This window comes from Dendropsophus ebraccatus, chromosome 3 (genome assembly GCF_027789765.1).
Source record: "Dendropsophus ebraccatus isolate aDenEbr1 chromosome 3, aDenEbr1.pat, whole genome shotgun sequence".
Taxonomy (NCBI): domain Eukaryota; kingdom Metazoa; phylum Chordata; class Amphibia; order Anura; family Hylidae; genus Dendropsophus; species Dendropsophus ebraccatus.
This window is the reverse complement of record NC_091456.1, coordinates 124,083-144,648: the sequence shown is the minus strand read 5'-3', so window position 1 is coordinate 144,648 and position 20,566 is coordinate 124,083. Positions and strand designations below refer to the sequence as shown.

At 44.5% G+C, this 20,566-nt stretch overlaps 1 protein-coding gene across 1 annotated transcript in view; it reads left to right on the top strand.

Annotated features, from left to right (window-relative positions):
- SLC12A2 (solute carrier family 12 member 2) overlaps positions 1–20,566 on the top strand; it is a 183,794-nt gene that overhangs the window by 141,075 nt on the left and 22,153 nt on the right. Inside the window, exon 24 of the mRNA XM_069960696.1 lies at positions 8,278–8,389. Coding sequence (XP_069816797.1) covers positions 8,278–8,389 — 112 coding nt within the window. The remainder of the gene's footprint in view (positions 1–8,277; positions 8,390–20,566) is intronic.

The following is a 20,566-nucleotide window of genomic DNA, read 5'->3' as shown; positions in this document are numbered from 1 at the left end:
GTACATGTACAGCACTATATATAACAGTATACAGCATACATGTACAGCACTATATATAACAGTATACAGCATACATGTACAGCACTATATATAACAGTATACAGCATACATGTACAGCACTATATATAACAGTATACAGCATACATGTACAGCACTATATAACAGTATACAGCATACATGTACAGCACTATATATAACAGTATACAGCATACATGTACAGCACTATATAACAGTATACAGCATACATGTACAGCACTATATCTACCAGTATACAGCATACATGTACAGCACTATATCTACCAGTATACAGCATACATGTACAGCACTATATATACCAGTATACAGCATACATGTACAGCACTATATATAACAGTATACAGCGTACATGTACAGCACTATATATAACAGTATACAGCGTACATGTACAGCACTATATATAACAGTATACATGTACAGCACTATATATAACAGTATACAGCATACATGTACAGCACTATATATAACAGTATACAGCATACATGTACAGCACTATATATAACAGTATACAGCGTACATGTACAGCACTATATATAACAGTATACAGCATACATGTACAGCACTATATAACAGTATACATGTACAGCACTATATATAACAGTATACAGCATACATGTACAGCACTATATAACAGTATACAGCATACATGTACAGCACTATATATAACAGTATACAGCATACATGTACAGCACTATATAACAGTATACAGCGTACATGTACAGCACTATATATAACAGTATACAGCATACATGTACAGCACTATATATAACAGTATACAGCATACATGTACAGCACTATATATAACAGTATACAGCATACATGTACAGCACTATATATAACAGTATACAGCATACATGTACAGCACTATATAACAGTATACAGCATACATGTACAGCACTATATATAACAGTATACAGCATACATGTACAGCACTATATATAACAGTATACAGCATACATGTACAGCACTATATATAACAGTATACAGCATACATGTACAGCACTATATAACAGTATACAGCGTACATGTACAACACTATATATAACAGTATACAGCATACATGTACAGCACTATATATAACAGTATACAGCGTACATGTACAGCACTATATATAACAGTATACAGCGTACATGTACAGCACTATATATAACAGTATACAGCATACATGTACAGCACTATATATAACAGTATACAGCATACATGTACAGCACTATATCTACCAGTATACAGCGTACATGTACAGCACTATATATAACAGTATACAGCATACATGTACAGCACTATATATAACAGTATACAGCATACATGTACAGCACTATATATAACAGTATACAGCATACATGTACAGCACTATATATAACAGTATACAGCATACATGTACAGCACTATATAACAGTATACAGCATACATGTACAGCACTATATATAACAGTATACAGCATACATGTACAGCACTATATAACAGTATACAGCGTACATGTACAACACTATATATAACAGTATACAGCATACATGTACAGCACTATATATAACAGTATACAGCGTACATGTACAGCACTATATATAACAGTATACAGCATACATGTACAGCACTATATATAACAGTATACAGCATACATGTACAGCACTATATATAACAGTATACAGCATACATGTACAGCACTATATCTACCAGTATACAGCGTACATGTACAGCACTATATATAACAGTATACAGCGTACATGTACAGCACTATATCTACCAGTATACAGCGTACATGTACAGCACTATATATAACAGTATACAGCGTACATGTACAGCACTATATCTACCAGTATACAGCGTACATGTACAGCACTATATATAAAACAGTATACAGCATACATGTACAGCACTATATATAACAGTATACAGCATACATGTACAGCACTATATCTACCAGTATACAGCATACATGTACAGCACTATATAACAGTATACAGCATACATGTACAGCACTATATATAACAGTATACAGCGTACATGTACAACACTATATATAACAGTATACAGCGTACATGTACAGCACTATATATAACAGTATACAGCATACATGTAGCACTGACTGACACTCACTGTCACCTGCAGCCCTGACTGACACTCACGGTCACCTGCAGCCCTGACTGACACTCACTGTCACCTGCAGCCCTGACTGACACTCACTGTCACCTGCAGCCCTGACTGACACTCACTGTCACCTGCAGCCCTGACTGACACTCACTGTCACCTGCAGCCCTGACTGACACTCACTGTCACCTGCAGCCCTGACTGACACTCACTGTCACCTGCAGCCCTGACTGACACTCACTGTCACCTGCAGCCCTGACTGACACTCACTGTCACCTGCAATCAGTAAGACCCCTCAATAACGGAGGGTCCTGCAGGTGGGGAGCACACACCACTTCTCACTACCTAGGCTTTCTGGCTGATGCTTTGGTCACTTTTGAATGTTGTTGTTGCTTTCACACCTGTAGTAGCATGAGACGGACTCTACAACCCACACAGGTGGCTCAGGTAGTGCAGCTCATCCAGGATGGCACATCAATGCGAGCTGTGGTAAGAAGGTTTGCTGTGTCTGTCAGCGTAGTGTACAGAGGCTGGAGGCTACCAGGAGATAGGCCAGTACACCAGGAGACATGGAGGAGGCCGTAGTGTCCAGAGGTTGGAGGCCACCAGAAGACAGGCCAGTACACCAGGAGACAGGCCAGTACACCAGGAGACAGGCCAGTACACCAGGAGACGTGGAGGAGGCCGTAGTGTCCAGAGGTTGGAGGCCACCAGAAGACAGGCCAGTACACCAGGAGACAGGCCAGTACACCAGGAGACAGGCCAGTACACCAGGAGACAGGCCAGTACACCAGGAGACGTGGAGGAGGCCGTAGTGTCCAGAGGTTGGAGGCCACCAGAAGACAGGCCAGTACACCAGGAGACAGGCCAGTACACCAGGAGACAGGCCAGTACACCAGGAGACGTGGAGGAGGCCGTAGAGTCCAGAGGCTGGAGGCTACCAGGAGACAGGCCAGTACACCAGGAGATGTGGAGGAGGCCATAGTGTCCAGAGGCTGGAGGCTACCAGGAGACAGGCCAGTACACCAGGAGATGTGGAGGAGGCCGTAGTGTCCAGAGGCTGGAGGCTACCAGGAGACAGGTCAGTACACCAGGAGACGTGGAGGAGACCATAGTGTCCAGAGGCTGGAGGCTACCAGGAGACAGGCCAGTACACCAGATGATGTGGAGGAGGCCGTAGTGTCCAGAGGCTGGAGGCTACCAGGAGACAGGCCAGTACACCAGGAGAGGTGGAGGAGGCCGTAGTGTCCAGAGGCTGGAGGCTACCAGGAGACAGGCCAGTACACCAGGAGAGGTGGAGGAGGCTGTAGTGACCAGAGGCTGGAGGCTACCAGGAGACATGGAGGAGGCCGTAGTGTCCAGAGGTTGGAGGCCACCAGAAGACAGGCCAGTACACCAGGAGACAGGCCAGTACACCAGGAGACAGGCCAGTACACCAGGAGACAGGCCAGTACACCAGGAGACAGGCCAGTACACCAGGAGACATGGAGGAGGCCGTAGAGTCCAGAGGCTGGAGGCTACCAGGAGACAGGCCAGTACACCAGGAGATGTGGAGGAGGCCATAGTTTCCAGAGGCTGGAGGCTACCAGGAGACAGGCCAGTACACCAGGAGATGTGGAGGAGGCCGTAGTGTCCAGAGGCTGGGGGCTACCAGGAGACAGGTCAGTACACCAGGAGACGTGGAGGAGACAATAGTGTCCAGAGGCTGGAGGCTACCAGGAGACAGGCCAGTACACCAGATGATGTGGAGGAGGCCGTAGTGTCCAGAGGCTGGAGGCTACCAGGAGACAGGCCAGTACACCAGGAGAGGTGGAGGAGGCCGTAGTGTCCAGAGGCTGGAGGCTACCAGGAGACAGGCCAGTACACCAGGAGAGGTGGAGGAGGCCGTAGTGACCAGAGGCTGGAGGCTACCAGGAGACATGGAGGAGGCCGTAGAGTCCAGAGGCTGGAGGCTACCAGGAGACAGGCCAGTACACCAGATGATGTGGAGGAGGCCGTAGTGTCCAGAGGCTGGAGGCTACCAGGAGACAGGCCAGTACACCAGGAGATGTGGAGGAGGCTGTAGTGTCCAGAGGCTGGAGGCTACCAGGAGACAGGCCAGTACACCAGGAGAGGTGGAGGAGGCCGTAGTGTCCAGAGGCTGGAGGCTACCAGGAGACAGGCCAGTACACCAGATGATGTGGAGGAGGCCGTAGTGTCCAGAGGCTGTAGGTGCTACCAGGAGACAGGCCAGTACACCAGGAGATGTGGAGGAGGCCATAGTGTCCAGAGGCTGGAGGTGCTACCAGGAGACAGGCCAGTACACCAGGAGAGGTGGAGGAGGCCGTAGTGACCAGAGGCTGGAGGCTACCAGGAGACAGGCCAGTACACCAGGAGACGTGGAGGAGGCCGTAGTGACCAGAGGCTGGAGGCTACCAGGAGACAGGCCAGTACACCAGGAGACGTGGAGGAGGCCGTAGTGACCAGAGGCTGGAAGCTACCAGGAGACAGGCCAGTACACCAGATGATGTGGAGGAGGCCATAGTGTCCAGAGGCTGGAGGCTACCAGGAGACATGCCAGTACACCAGGAGATGTGGAGGAGGCCGTAGTGTCCAGAGGCTGGAAGCTACCAGGAGACAGGCCAGTACACCAGGAGACGTGGAGGAGGCCGTAGTGTCCAGAGGTTGGAGGCCACCAGAAGACAGGCCAGTACACCAGGAGACATGGAGGAGGCCGTAGTGACCAGAGGCTGGAAGCTACCAGGAGACAGGCCAGTACACCAGATGATGTGGAGGAGGCCATAGTGTCCAGAGGCTGGAGGCTACCAGGAGACATGCCAGTACACCAGGAGATGTGGAGGAGGCCGTAGTGTCCAGAGGCTGGAAGCTACCAGGAGACAGGCCAGTACACCAGGAGACGTGGAGGAGGCCGTAGTGTCCAGAGGTTGGAGGCCACCAGAAGACAGGCCAGTACACCAGGAGACAGGCCAGTACACCAGGAGACAGGCCAGTACACCAGGAGACAGGCCAGTACACCAGGAGACAGGCCAGTACACCAGGAGACAGGCCAGTACACCAGGAGACAGGCCAGTACACCAGGAGACGTGGAGGAGGCCGTAGAGTCCAGAGGCTGGAGGCTACCAGGAGACAGGCCAGTACACCAGGAGACGTGGAGGAGGCCGTAGTGTCAAGAGGCTGGAGGCTACCAGGAGACAGGCCAGTACACCAGGAGATGTGGAGGAGGCCGTAGTGTCCAGAGGCTGGAGGCTACCAGGAGACAGGCCAGTACACCAGATGATGTGGAGGAGGCCATAGTGTCCAGAGGCTGGAGGAGCTACATGGAGACAGGCCAGTACACCAGGAGAGGTGGAGGAGGCCGTAGTGACCAGAGGCTGGAGGCTACCAGGAGACAGGCCAGTACACCAGGAGAGGTGGAGGAGGCCGTAGTGACCAGAGGCTGGAGGCTAACAGGAGACAGGCCAGTACACCAGATAATGTGGAGGAGGCCGTAGTGTCCAGAGGCTGTAGGTGCTACCAGGAGACAGGCCAGTACACCAGGAGACGTGGAGGAGGCCGTAGTGACCAGAGGCTGGAGGCTACCAGGAGACAGGCCAGTACACCAGGAGACGTGGAGGAGGCCGTAGTGACCAGAGGCTGGAGGCTACCAGGAGACAGGCCAGTACACCAGGAGACGTGGAGGAGGCCGTAGTGACCAGAGGCTGGAGGCTACCAGGAGACAGGCCAGTACACCAGGAGACGTGGAGGAGGCCGTAGTGACCAGAGGCTGGAGGCTACCAGGAGACAGGCCAGTACACCAGATGATGTGGAGGAGGCCGTAGTGTCCAGAGGCTGGAGGCTACCAGGAGACAGGCCAGTACACCAGGAGAGGTGGAGGAGGCCGTAGTGACCAGAGACTGGAGGCTACCAGGAGACAGGCCAGTACACCAGGAGATGTGGAGGAGGCCATAGTGTCCAGAGGCTGGAGGCTACCAGGAGACAGGCCAGTACACCAGATGATGTGGAGGAGGCCGTAGTGTCCAGAGGCTGGAGGCCACCAGAAGACAGGCCAGTACACGGGCCTTGTAGAGAGGTCATACAGCCACATGGAGGCCACACACACAACATATCTATATCATAAAAATGAAAGTCTGTCTGTCCTCTATAGACTTCCAAATGCCTGAACCGTTTGACCCCAAATTTGGCACACAGATACATTGTCTTGATGGACATGTCTTTTTTCAACCATATTAACTATGTAACTATGTAAGGTTAGAGCGAAGGTCCCGTCCTTGCCAGATGTACAGGAGGGGAGGGGGAAGAGTGCCCCATAGAGATGAATGGGAGAATCTCCACACTGCACACACAGGTGATATAATTAGTGCTGCAGCTCTCCAGCAGTAACAGCAGTTGGAGCCTTAGCAACCAATAGGATTACTGCTTTCACAGGGAGCTGGAATCTGGTTGGTTGCTAGGGCGGCTGCCTCACAGCATCCACAGAAATAACTGGTAGACCCCCTACTCCATCTATACAGTACAGGTATACAGGACCCCAAAACTATACACTACAGGTATACATACCTCCCAACATTTTGGACAGCCAAAGAGGAACAGTTGTGGTTCACGCTAGGAAAATTTTACAGGCATTTTTTAATTTAAGGATGTATTTACACATCCAGGATCTGCTGCAGATTGATGCACTTACACATCTAGGATCTGCTGCAGATTGATGCATTTAGTTACATCGCTATCTGCAAATCTGCAGCAGATCCTGGATGTGTGACTACATTCTTAGGACACATTCACACATCAGTAACGCTGTCTAAAACTGCGGACAGGATTACAGATGTCTTTCAGTTTCTGTCGGCATTTGCAGGGACCCCTGTCAGATAGGTGACACAGACGCACAATGGCTTCATCATTTTGTTGCAGCATGGATCATGTCCCCAAATGGATCAGAAACAGCTACAGATGTGTGTATGGGGCCATAGAACTCAATGAGTCTGCATGTGTGACAGCGGCCATTAGGTCACATGACTCATGGGAATATAACAATGTGTAGGATCCAGCGTGCACCACATGAGAGAATAATATGCAGGTTTGGGTCTATTATACAGTATATCAGTCTGCTGTATAACCTGGTGTCTGTAGGTTACATAGCATTGTCTTACTGACAGCTTCCCTTGTGGTGTGTGTGTGTGTATATATATATATATATACTGTAGGTTACATAGCATTGTCTTACTGACCGCTTCCCTTGTGGTGTGTGTGTGTGTGTATATATATATATAATATATATACTGTAGGTTACATAGCATTGTCTTACTGACAGCTTCCCTTGTGGTGTGTGTGTGTGTATATATATATATATATATAATATATATACTGTAGGTTACATAGCATTGTCTTACTGACAGCTTCCCTTGTGGTGTATGTGTGTGTGTGTGTGTATATGTATATATATATATACTGTAGGTTACATAGCATTGTCTTACTGACCGCTTCCCTTGTGGTGTGTGTGTGTGTGTGTGTGTGTGTGTGTGTGTGTATATATATATTGTATATATCAGTCTGCTGTATAACCTGGTGTCTGTAGGTTACATAGCATTGTCTTACTGACAGCTTCCCTTGTGGTGTGTGTGTGTGTGTGTGTATATATATATTGTATATATCAGTCTGCTGTATAACCTGGTGTCTGTAGGTTACATAGCATTGTCTTACTGACAGCTTCCCTTGTGGTGTGTGTGTGTGTGTGTATATATATATATTGTATATATCAGTCTGCTGTATAACCTGGTGTCTGTAGGTTACATAGCATTGTCTTACTGACAGCTTCCCTTGTGGTGTGTGTGTGTGTGTATATATATATATATATATAATATATATACTGTAGGTTACATAGCATTGTCTTACTGACAGCTTCTCTTGTGGTGTGTGTGTGTGTGTATATATATATATATAATATATATATACTGTAGGTTACATAGCATTGTCTTACTGACAGCTTCCCTTGTGGTATACGGGGTAACAGTTTGTCTATTAGGGAAGAGATGTGATATATAGGGTGAGATGGAAGGTTCCTGCTCTGGGATCAGTGACTGATCCGTCCTACATTAGACGTGATAGATGTGTGGGGTTCGTCGGTCATTAGTAACATGTCCTTCTTCCTCTCGCCCCCAGGGCTGACGCTGCTGATTCCATATTTACTGACCACCAAAAAGAAGTGGAGCGACTGCAAGATCCGAGTGTTCATCGGTGGGAAGATTAACAGGATAGACCACGATCGCCGAGCGTAAGTGTCACCTCTACTATGGAGGTTCCCAACTATATATATCATAGGAGGAGGTTCCCGACCACTTATAGGAGGAGGTTCCCAACCACTTATATATATCATAGGAGGAGGTTCCCGACCACATATATATCATAGGAGGAGGTTCCCGACCACTTATATATATTATAGGAGGAGGTTCCCGACCACTTATAGGAGGAGGTTCCCAACCACTTATATATCATAGGAGGAGGTTCCCGACCACTTATATATATCATAGGAGGAGGTTCCCGACCACTTATAGGAGGAGGTTCCCAACCACTTATATATCATAGGAGGAGGTTCCCGACCACATATATATCATAGGAGGAGGTTCCCGACCACATATATATCATAGGAGGAGGTTCCCGACCACTTATATATATCATAGGAGGAGGTTCCCAACCACATATATATATCATAGGAGGAGGTTCCCGACCACTTATATATATCATAGGAGGAGGTTCCCGACCACTTATATATATCATAGGAGGAGGTTCCCGACCACTTATATATCATAGAAGGAGGTTCCCGACCACTTATATATATCATAGGAGGAGGTTCCCAACCACTTATATATATCATAGGAGGAGGTTCCCGACCACTTATATATATCATAGGAGGAGGTTCCCAACCACATATATATCATAGGAGGAGGTTCCCGACCACTTATATATATCATAGGAGGAGGTTCCCGACCACTTATATATATATATCATAGGAGGAGGTTCCCGACCACTTATATATATCATAGGAGGAGGTTCCCAACCACATATATATCATAGGAGGAGGTTCCCGACCACATATATATATCATAGGAGGAGGTTCCCAACCACATATATATCATAGGAGGAGGTTCCTGACTACATATATATATCATAGGAGGAGGTTCCCGACCACATATATATCATAGGAGGAGGTTCCCGACCACTTATATATCATAGGAGGAGGTTCCCGACCACTTATATATCATAGGAGGAGGTTCCCGACCACTTATATATCATAGGAGGAGGTTCCCGACCACATATATATCATAGGAGGAGGTTCCCGACCACATATATATCATAGGAGGAGGTTCCCGACCACTTATATATCATAGGAGGAGGTTCCCGACCACATATATATCATAGGAGGAGGTTCCCGACTACATATATATATCATAGGAGGAGGTTCCCGACCACATATATATCATAGGAGGAGGTTCCCGACCACATATATAGTTATCAGTCATGTGGGGATTATTGTAGTCACATGCCTGGATGAGGGACGTCAGCCGTATAATCCCATCTGTCACTATTTATAGGGATTATAATCATCCATCAGGTTATAATTCTCTCCTGAGAAGTGTGGGAAAAGCTGCTGCTCACAGGGGCGTCCGCCGGGGTATAAAGCCAATCCATCTATCATCACAGGATGCAAGAGGGAAGGACAGAAGCCTAAGGCGCTGACCCTGCGTGTGTGTATATATATACACCACATCACTATATAATACCATATATATACCACATCACTATATAATACCATATATATATATATATATATATATATATACCACATCACTATATAATACCATATATATATACACCACATCACTATATAATACCATATATATACCACATCACTATATAATACCATATATATATACACCACATCACTATATAATACCATATATATACCACATCACTATATAATACCATATATATACCACATCACTATATAATACCATATATATATATATATATATATATATATACCACATCACTATATAATACCATATATATATATATATATATATATATATATATATATATATACCACATCACTATATAATACCATATATATATATATATATATATATATATACCACATCACTATATAATACAATATATATATATATATACCACATCACTATATAATACCATATATATATATATATATATATATATATATATATATACCACATCACTATATAATACCATATATACCACATCACTATATATATATATATATATATATATATATATATATATATATATATATACCACATATCTATATAATACCATATATATATATATATATATATATATATATATATATATACCACATCACTATATAATACCATATATATATATATATATATATATATATATATATACCACATCACTATATAATACCATATATATATATATATATATATATATCACTATATAATACCATATATATATATATATATATATATATACCACATCACTATATAATACCATATATATATATATATACCACATCACTATATAATACCATATATATATATATATATATATATATACCACATCACTATATAATACCATATATATATATATATATATATATATATACCACATCACTATATAATACCATATATATATATATATATATACCACATCACTATATAATACCATATATATATATATATATACCACATCACTATATAATACCATATATATATATATATATATATATACCATATCACTATATAATACTATATATATATATATATATATATATATATACCACATCACTATATAATACCGTATATATATATATATATATACCACATCACTATATAATACCATATATATATATATATATATATATATATACCACATCACTATATAATACCATATATATATATATATATATATATATACCACATCACTATATAATACCATATATATATATATACCACATCACTATATAATACCATATATATATATATATATATATATATATATATATATATATATATATATATACACACACTCAGCGGCCACTTTATTAGGTACACCATGCCAGTAATGGGTTGGACCCCCTTTTGCCCTCAGAACTGCCCCAATTCTTGGTGGCATAGATACAACAAGGTGCTGGAAGCTTCCTCAGAGATTTTGGTCCATAGTGACATGATGACATCACACAGTTGCCGCAGATTTGTCGGCTGCACATCCATGATGCCAATCTCCCGTTCCACCACATCCCAAAGATGCTCTATTGGATTGAGATCTGGTGACTGTGGAGGCCATTGGAGTACAGTGACCTCATTGTCATGTTCAAGAAACCAGTCTGAGATGATTCTAGCTTTATGACATGGCGCATTATCCTGCTGAAAGTAGCCATCAGATGTTGGGTCCATTGTGGTCATAAAGGGATGGACATGGTCAGCAACAATACTCAGGTAGGCTGTGGCGTTGTAACCATGCTCAATTGGTACCAAGGGGCCCAAAGAGTGCCAAGAAAATATTCCCCACACCATGACACCACCACCAGCCTGAACCGCTGATACAAGGCAGGATGGATCCATGCTTTCATGTTGTTGGCGCCAAATTCTGACCCTACCATCCGAATGTCGCAGCAGAAATCGAGACTCATCAGACCAGGCAACGTTTTTCCAATCTTCTACTGTCCAATTTCGATGAGCTTGTGCAAATTGTAGCCTCAGTTTCCTGTTCTTAGCTGAGCGGAGTGGCCCCCGGTGTGGTCTTCTGCTGCTGTAGCCCATCTGCCTCAGAGTTGGCCGTACTGTGCGCTCAGAGATGCTCTTCTGCCTACCTTGGCTGTAACGCTTGGCTATTTGAGTCACTGTTGCCTTTCTATCAGCTGGAACCAGTCTGCCCATTCTCCTCTGACCTCTGGCATCAACAAGGCATTTCCGCCCACAGAACGGCCGCTCACTGGATGGTTTTTCTTTTTCGGACCATTCTCTGTAAACCCTAGAGATGGTTGTGCGTGAAAATCCCAGTAGATCAGCAGTTTCTGAAATACTCAGACCAGCCCTTCTGGCACCAACAACCATGCCACGTTCAAAGGCCTCAAATCACCTTTCTTCCCCATACTGATGCTCGGTTTGAACTGCAGGAGATTGTCTTGACCATGTCTACATGCCTAAATGCACTGAGTTGCCGCCATGTGATTGGCTGATTAGAAATTAAGTGGTAACGTGCAGTTGGACAGGTGTACCTAATAAAGTGGCCGGTGAGTGTATATATATATATATATATATATATATGGTATTATATAGTGATGTGGGGTATATATATATATATATATATATATATATATATACATACATATATATATATATATATATATATATATTCCACATCACTATATAATACCATATATCTCTATATCATAAAAATCAAAGTCTGTCTGTCTGTCCTTCTGTCTGTCTGTCCGTCTGTCTGTCCTTCTGTCTGTCTGTCCTTCTGTCTGTCTGTCCTTCTGTCTGTCTGTCCTTCTGTCTGTCTGTCCTTCTGTCTGTCTGTCCTTCTGTCTGTCTGTCTGTCTGTCCTCTATACACTTCCAAACGCTTGAACCGTTTGACCCCAAATTTGGCCCACAGATATATTGGGTGCCCGGGAAGGTTATTGCGAAGGTCCCGTCCCCGCCAGATGTACAGGAGGGGAGGGGGAGGGGAAAGAGAGGCGCCCCATAGAGATGAATGGGAAAATCTCCTCACTGCAAACACAGGTGATATAATTAGCTGCAGCAGACACGGCAGTTGGAGCCTTAGCAACCAATAGGATTACTGCTTTCGTTGTCACAGGGAGCAATGGTTGCTAGGGAAGCTGCCTCACAACATCCACAGTAATAACTGGTAGATCCCCTACTCCATCTATACAGTACATGTATACAGGACCCCCTACTCCATCTATACAGTACATGTATACAGGACCCCCTACTCCATCTATACAGTACATGTATACAGGACCCCCTACTCCATCTATACAGTACATGTATACAGGACCCCCTACTCCATCTATACAGTACATGTATATACAGGACCCCCTACTCCATCTATACAGTACATGTATATACAGGACCCCCTACTCCATCTATACAGTACATGTATATACAGGACCCCCTACTCCATCTATACAGTACATGTATACAGGACCCCCTACTCCATCTATACAGTACATGTATACAGGACCCCCTACTCCATATATACAGGACCCCCTACTCCATATATACAGGACCCCCTACTCCATCTATACAGTACATGTATATACAGGGCCCCCTACTCCATCTATACAGTACATGTATATACAGGACCCCCTACTCCATCTATACAGTACATGTATACAGGACCCCCTACTCCATCTATACTGTACATGTATACAGGACCCCTACTCCATCTATACAGTACATGTATATACAGGACCCCCTACTCCATCTATACAGTACATGTATATACAGGACCCCCTACTCCATCTATACAGTACATGTATATACAGGGCCCCCTACTCCATCTATACAGTACATGTATACAGGACCCCCTACTCCATCTGTACAGTACATGTATATACAGGACCCCCTAATCCATCTATACAGTACATGTATATACAGGACCCCCTAATCCATCTATACAGTACATGTATATACAGGACCCCCTACTCCATCTATACAGTACATGTATACAGGACCCCCTACTCCATCTATACAGTACGTGTATGTACAGGGCCCCCTACTCCATCTATACAGTACATATATATACAGAACCCCCTACTCCATCTATACAGTACATGTATACAGGACCCCCTACTCCATCTATACAGTACATGTATACAGGACCCCCTACTCCATCTATACAGTACATGTATATACAGAACCCCCTACTCCATCTATACAGTACATGTATATACAGGGCCCCCTACTCCATCTATACAGTACATGTATATACAGGACCCCCTACTCCATCTATACAGTACATGTATATACAGAACCCCCTACTCCATCTATACAGTACATGTATATACAGGGCCCCCTACTCCATCTATACAGTACATGTATATACAGGACCCCCTACTCCATCTATACAGTACATGTATATACAGGGCCCCCTACTCCATCTATACAGTACATGTATACAGGACCCCCTACTCCATCTGTACAGTACATGTATATACAGGACCCCCTAATCCATCTATACAGTACATGTATATACAGGACCCCCTAATCCATCTATACAGTACATGTATATACAGGACCCCCTACTCCATCTATACAGTACATGTATACAGGACCCCCTACTCCATCTATACAGTACGTGTATGTACAGGGCCCCCTACTCCATCTATACAGTACATATATATACAGAACCCCCTACTCCATCTATACAGTACATGTATACAGGACCCCCTACTCCATCTATACAGTACATGTATACAGGACCCCCTACTCCATCTATACAGTACATGTATACAGGACCCCCTACTCCATCTATACAGTACATGTATATACAGGACCCCCTACTCCATCTATACAGTACATGTATATACAGGACCCCCTACTCCATCTATACAGTACATGTATATACAGGACCCCCTACTCCATCTATACAGTACATGTATATACAGAACCCCCTACTCCATCTATACAGTACATGTATATACAGGGCCCCCTAATCCCTCTATACAGTACATGTATATACAGGGCCCCCTACTCCATCTATACAGTACATGTATATACAGGACCCCCTACTCCATCTATACAGTACATGTATATACAGGACCCCCTACTCCATCTATACAGTACATGTATACAGGACCCCCTACTCCATCTATACAGTACATGTATATACAGGACCCCCTACTCCATCTATACAGTACATGTATACAGGACCCCCTACTCCATCTATACAGTACATGTATATTAGGGCTGGGCGGTATACCGCAAAAATACCGATACCGTCACTGGCGTCGGTTAACCGACTTCAACTTGGCCAGGACGGTATTTGCGGTATTTTTGTATTTCTGTGTCCTTGCGCCCGTCCTGTCAGTGCCCCCCGCACACACACGAGCGGCCCGGCACTAGCGCTGGTATCAGCGGGAGGTGGAGGAGCAGCAGCAGGGTCCAGGTGAGAATGCTCCCCCCTTCCCCCTCCCCAAGCGACCGCCCGTCCGGTCCGCGCACCTGTCCGCCCTACCCACCCGTCCGGTCCGAGGCTCCGTCCCACCGCACCTGTCCTGCCAAAGCGCCCACCACCCGTCCGGTCCGGGGCTCGGTCCCACCGCACCTGTCCTGCCAAAGCGCCCACCACCCGTCCGGTCCGACGCTCCGTCCCACCGCACCTGTCCTGCCAAAGCGCCCACCACCCGTCCGGTCCGGCGTCCCTGCACACTGAGGTGACTACAGGAAAGCCGCCGCCAAGTGCTGCTGTGACATGGCCGCGCCGGCCGGGTGTTGGGGCGATCGGATCGGACTGGTCCGGGACACACACACACACACACACCCGGCCGGCGAGCGCTGCACATATTGTCCTGTGTGTGCAGGGACGCGGCCATGTCACAGCAGCACTTGGCAGCGGCTTTCCTGTAGTACAGTACAGGACTGTAACATAGGAGGAATAATGGGCTGCAGCAGGCAGGATAAGTTATAGGAGACATTGCTGTGTGTGGCATCCTGCCTGCTGCAGCCCATTATTCCTCCTATGTTACAGCCCTGTACTGAGGGGACTACAGGTCCCAGCATACACCTCCCTGTGCTCCCTGTACAGTAATACACCCCTATATAGTCATACACCCCAATCCGTCCCCCCCTATGTAGTCATACACCCCAATCCGTCCCCCCCTATATAGTCATACACCCCAATCCGTCCCCCCCTGTATAGTCATACACCCCTATCTCTATGTGCCCCCCTATATAGTCATACACCCCTATCCCTATCCCCCCCCTGTATAGTCATACACCCCAATCCCTATCCCCCCCCCTGTATAGTCATACAGCTCTATCCATATGCACTCCCATGTATAGACCCGTACCCCCATCCCTATGTACCTCCTGTATAGTCATACACCCCTATCCCTATGCCCCCCCTGTATAGTCATACACCCCTATCCCTATGTGCCCCCCCTGTATAGTCATACACCCTTATCCCTAAGCCCCCCCTGTATAGTCATACATCCCCTATCCCCCCTGTATAGTCATACATCTCTATCCATATGCACTCCCATGTATAGTCATACATCCCCTATCCCCCCCTGTATAGTCATACATCTCTATCCATATGCACTCCCATGTATAGACCCGTACCCCCATCCCTATGTACCTCCTGTATAGTAATACACCCCTAGCCACCCCCCTCTCCCACCCCCGTATAGTCATACACAACAATCCCTATGTGACCCCCTGTGTATACACATCCTGTAGAGGCTGTATACCTGTATATACATGTCCAGGTCCCCTAATAATGACTAATAATAATGATAATAGACTAACCACGGGTTGCTGCTCAGTGAGTTCTTTTTTACTTTTTTTAATCAAAATGTCGTCAGTTTGGCACGGCAAGTGGGTGTGGTTTGCAAAAAGGGGCGTGTCATAATTATCGTTGAATTATCGTTACCGCGGCTACATGTGCGATAAACCGCGATATTGATTTAGGTCAATATCGCCCAGCCCTAATGTATATACAGGGCCCCCTACTCCATCTATACAGTACATGTATATACAGGACCCCCTACTCCATCTATACAGTACATGTATATACAGGACCCCCTACTCCATCTATACAGTACATGTATACAGGACCCCCTACTCCATCTATACAGTACATGTATATACAGGACCCCCTACTCCATCTATACAGTACATGTATATACAGGACCCCCTACTCCATCTATACTGTACATGTATACAGGACCCCCTACTCCATCTATACAGTACATGTATACAGGACCCCCTACTCCCATCTATACAGTACATGTATATACAGGACCCCCTACACCATCTATACAGTACATGTATACAGGACCCCCTACTCCATCTATACAGTACATGTATATACAGGACCCCCTACTCCATCTATACAGTACATGTATATACAGGACCCCCTACTCCATCTATACAGTACATGTATACAGGACCCCCTACTCCATCTATACAGTACATGTATACAGGACCCCCTACTCCCATCTATACAGTACATGTATATACAGGACCCCCTACTCCATCTATACAGTACATGTATATACAGGACCCCCTACTCCATCTATACAGTACATGTATATACAGGACCCCCTACTCCATCTATACAGGACATGTATATACAGGGCCCCCCTACTCCATCTATACAGTACATGTATATACAGGGCACAACAGGTATACTAAACTGACTGGGTAACACTGCTACACCAGACCTGACCAATACCGCCATACTGTGCTGGATAACACTGTCATACCAGACCTGACCAATACCGCCATACTGTGACTGGATAACACTGTCATACCAGACCTGACCAATACCTCCATACTGTGACTGGATAACACCTCCATGCCAGACCTGACCAATACCTCCATACTGTGACTGGATAACACCTCCATACCAGACCTGACCAATACTGCCATACTGTGACTGGATAACACTGCCAGACCAGACCTGACCAATACCGCCATACTGTGACTGGATAACACTGTCATACCAGATCTGACCAATACCTCCATACTGTGACTGGATAACACCTCCATGCCAGACCTGACCAATACCGCCATACTGTGACTGGATAACACCTCCATGCCAGACCTGACCAATACCGCCATACTGTGACTGGATAACACCTCCATACCAGACCTGACCAATACCGCCATACTGTGACTGGGTAACACCGCCACACCAGACCTGACCAATACCGCCATACTGTGACTGGATAACACTGCCACACCAGACCTGACCAATACCGCCATACTGTGACTGGATAACACTGCCACACCAGACCTGACCAATACCGCTATACTGTGCTGGATAACACTGTCATACCAGACCTGACCAATACCACCATACTGTGACTGGATAACACTGCCATACCAGACCTGACCAATACCGCCATACTGTGCTGGATAACACTGTTATACCAGACCTGACCAATACCGCCATACTGTGACTGGATAACACTGCCATACCAGACCTGACCAATACCGGCAAACTGTGACTGGGTAACACCGCCACACCAGTCCTGACCAATACCACCATACTGTGACTGGATAACACCATCATATCAGACCTGACCAATACCACCATACCGTGACTGAATAACACCGCTATACCAGACCTGACCAATACCACCGTACCGTGACTGGATAACACCGCCACACCAGACCTGACCAATACCGCCATACTGTGACTGGATAACACCCCCATACCAGACATGACCAATACCGACACACTGTGACTGAATAACACTGCCATACGGGTAAATACAACCCTGCAGGTATACAGGACACTACAGGTATACAGGACCCCAAAACTATACACTACAAGTGCACGGGACCCCCACAAAACTATATACTACAGTTATACAGGACCCCAAACTTTACACTACAGGTATACAGGACCCCAAAACTATATACTAAAGGTATACAGGACCTCCACCAACTATATACTTCAGGTATACAGGACCTCCACCAACTATATACTACAGGTATACAGGACCCCAAACTATACACTACAGGTATACAGGACCCCAAAACTATACACTACAGGTATACAGGAACTCCACCAACTATATGCTACAGGTATATAGGACCCCAAACTATACACTACAGGTATACAGGACCTCAAAACCATACACTACAGGTATACAGGACCTACACCAACTCTATAATACAGGTATACAGCACCTTCACCAACTCTATACTACAAGTATACAGGACCCCAAATATACTACAGGTATACAGGAACTCCACCAGCTATATACTACAGGTATATAGGACCCCAAACTATACACTACAGGTATACAGGACCTTCACCAACTCTATACTATAGTTATACAGGACCCTGAAACTATTCACTACAGGTATATAGGACCCCCGAACTATATACTACAGGTATACAAGACCTCCACCAATTATACACTACAGGTATCCAGGACCCTCAAACTATAAACTACAGGTATACAAGACCTCCACCAACTATACATTACAGGTATACAGCACCAACTATATACTACAGGTATACAGGACCCCCGAACTATACAGTACAGGTATACAGGACCTTCACCAACTGTACACTGCAGGTATACAGGACCTCCCTCAACTATACACTACAGGTATACAGCCCCTACAACTACATACTGCAGGTATACAGGACCCCCCCAACTATACACTATAGGTATACAGCCCCCCCCCAACTACACACTGCAGGTATACAGGACCCCCTCCCAACTATACACTATAGGTATACAGCCCCCCCCAACTATGCACTACAGATATGTGAGACCCCTAAAAACTATGAAACAATACCTTTAGCTTGGCCTCCTGGGCACCTTAGAACAAATCTAATTAACACACTGACACTTTATACCCGGGCAGCGCCGGGTACATTTTCTAGTATATATATATATATATATATATATATATATATATATATATATATATATATATATATACCACATCACTATATAATACCATATATATATATATATATATATATATATATATATATATATACCACATCACTATATAATACCATATATATATATATACCACATCACTATATAATACCATATATATATATATATATATATATATATACCACATCACTATATAATACCATATATATATATATATATATATATACCACATCACTATATAATAGCATATATATATATATATATATATATATATATATATATACCACGTCACTATATAATGGCATATATATATAATAGCATATATATATATATATATATATATATATATATATATATATACCACATCAGCCTCTCATCTTTGTAAGTGGTGGAACTTGCTCTATTGGTGACTGACTAAATACTATTTTTCCCCACTGTAGGTAGATATATATATATATATATATATATATATATATATATATATGGGAGGTTAGGGCATTAGATTTCCGGTTATACGCTGATCCAGGGATTATTCTGAGTTGGGAAGGATTATTGGAGTCGGGGGGGGGGAGTTTTCTCCCTGTGGTGGGGCAATTGTTATCTGCCTCATGGGGGTTTTGCCTCCTCTGGATCAGCACAGTAGGTTTCCCTAGGTTGAACCTGATGGACTCTTGTCTTATCTCAACCTTGTTTACTATGTTACTGTATATTATTATGTTACTATACATATATATATGTTACTATGTTACTGTATATTATTATGTTACTATAGATATATATATAT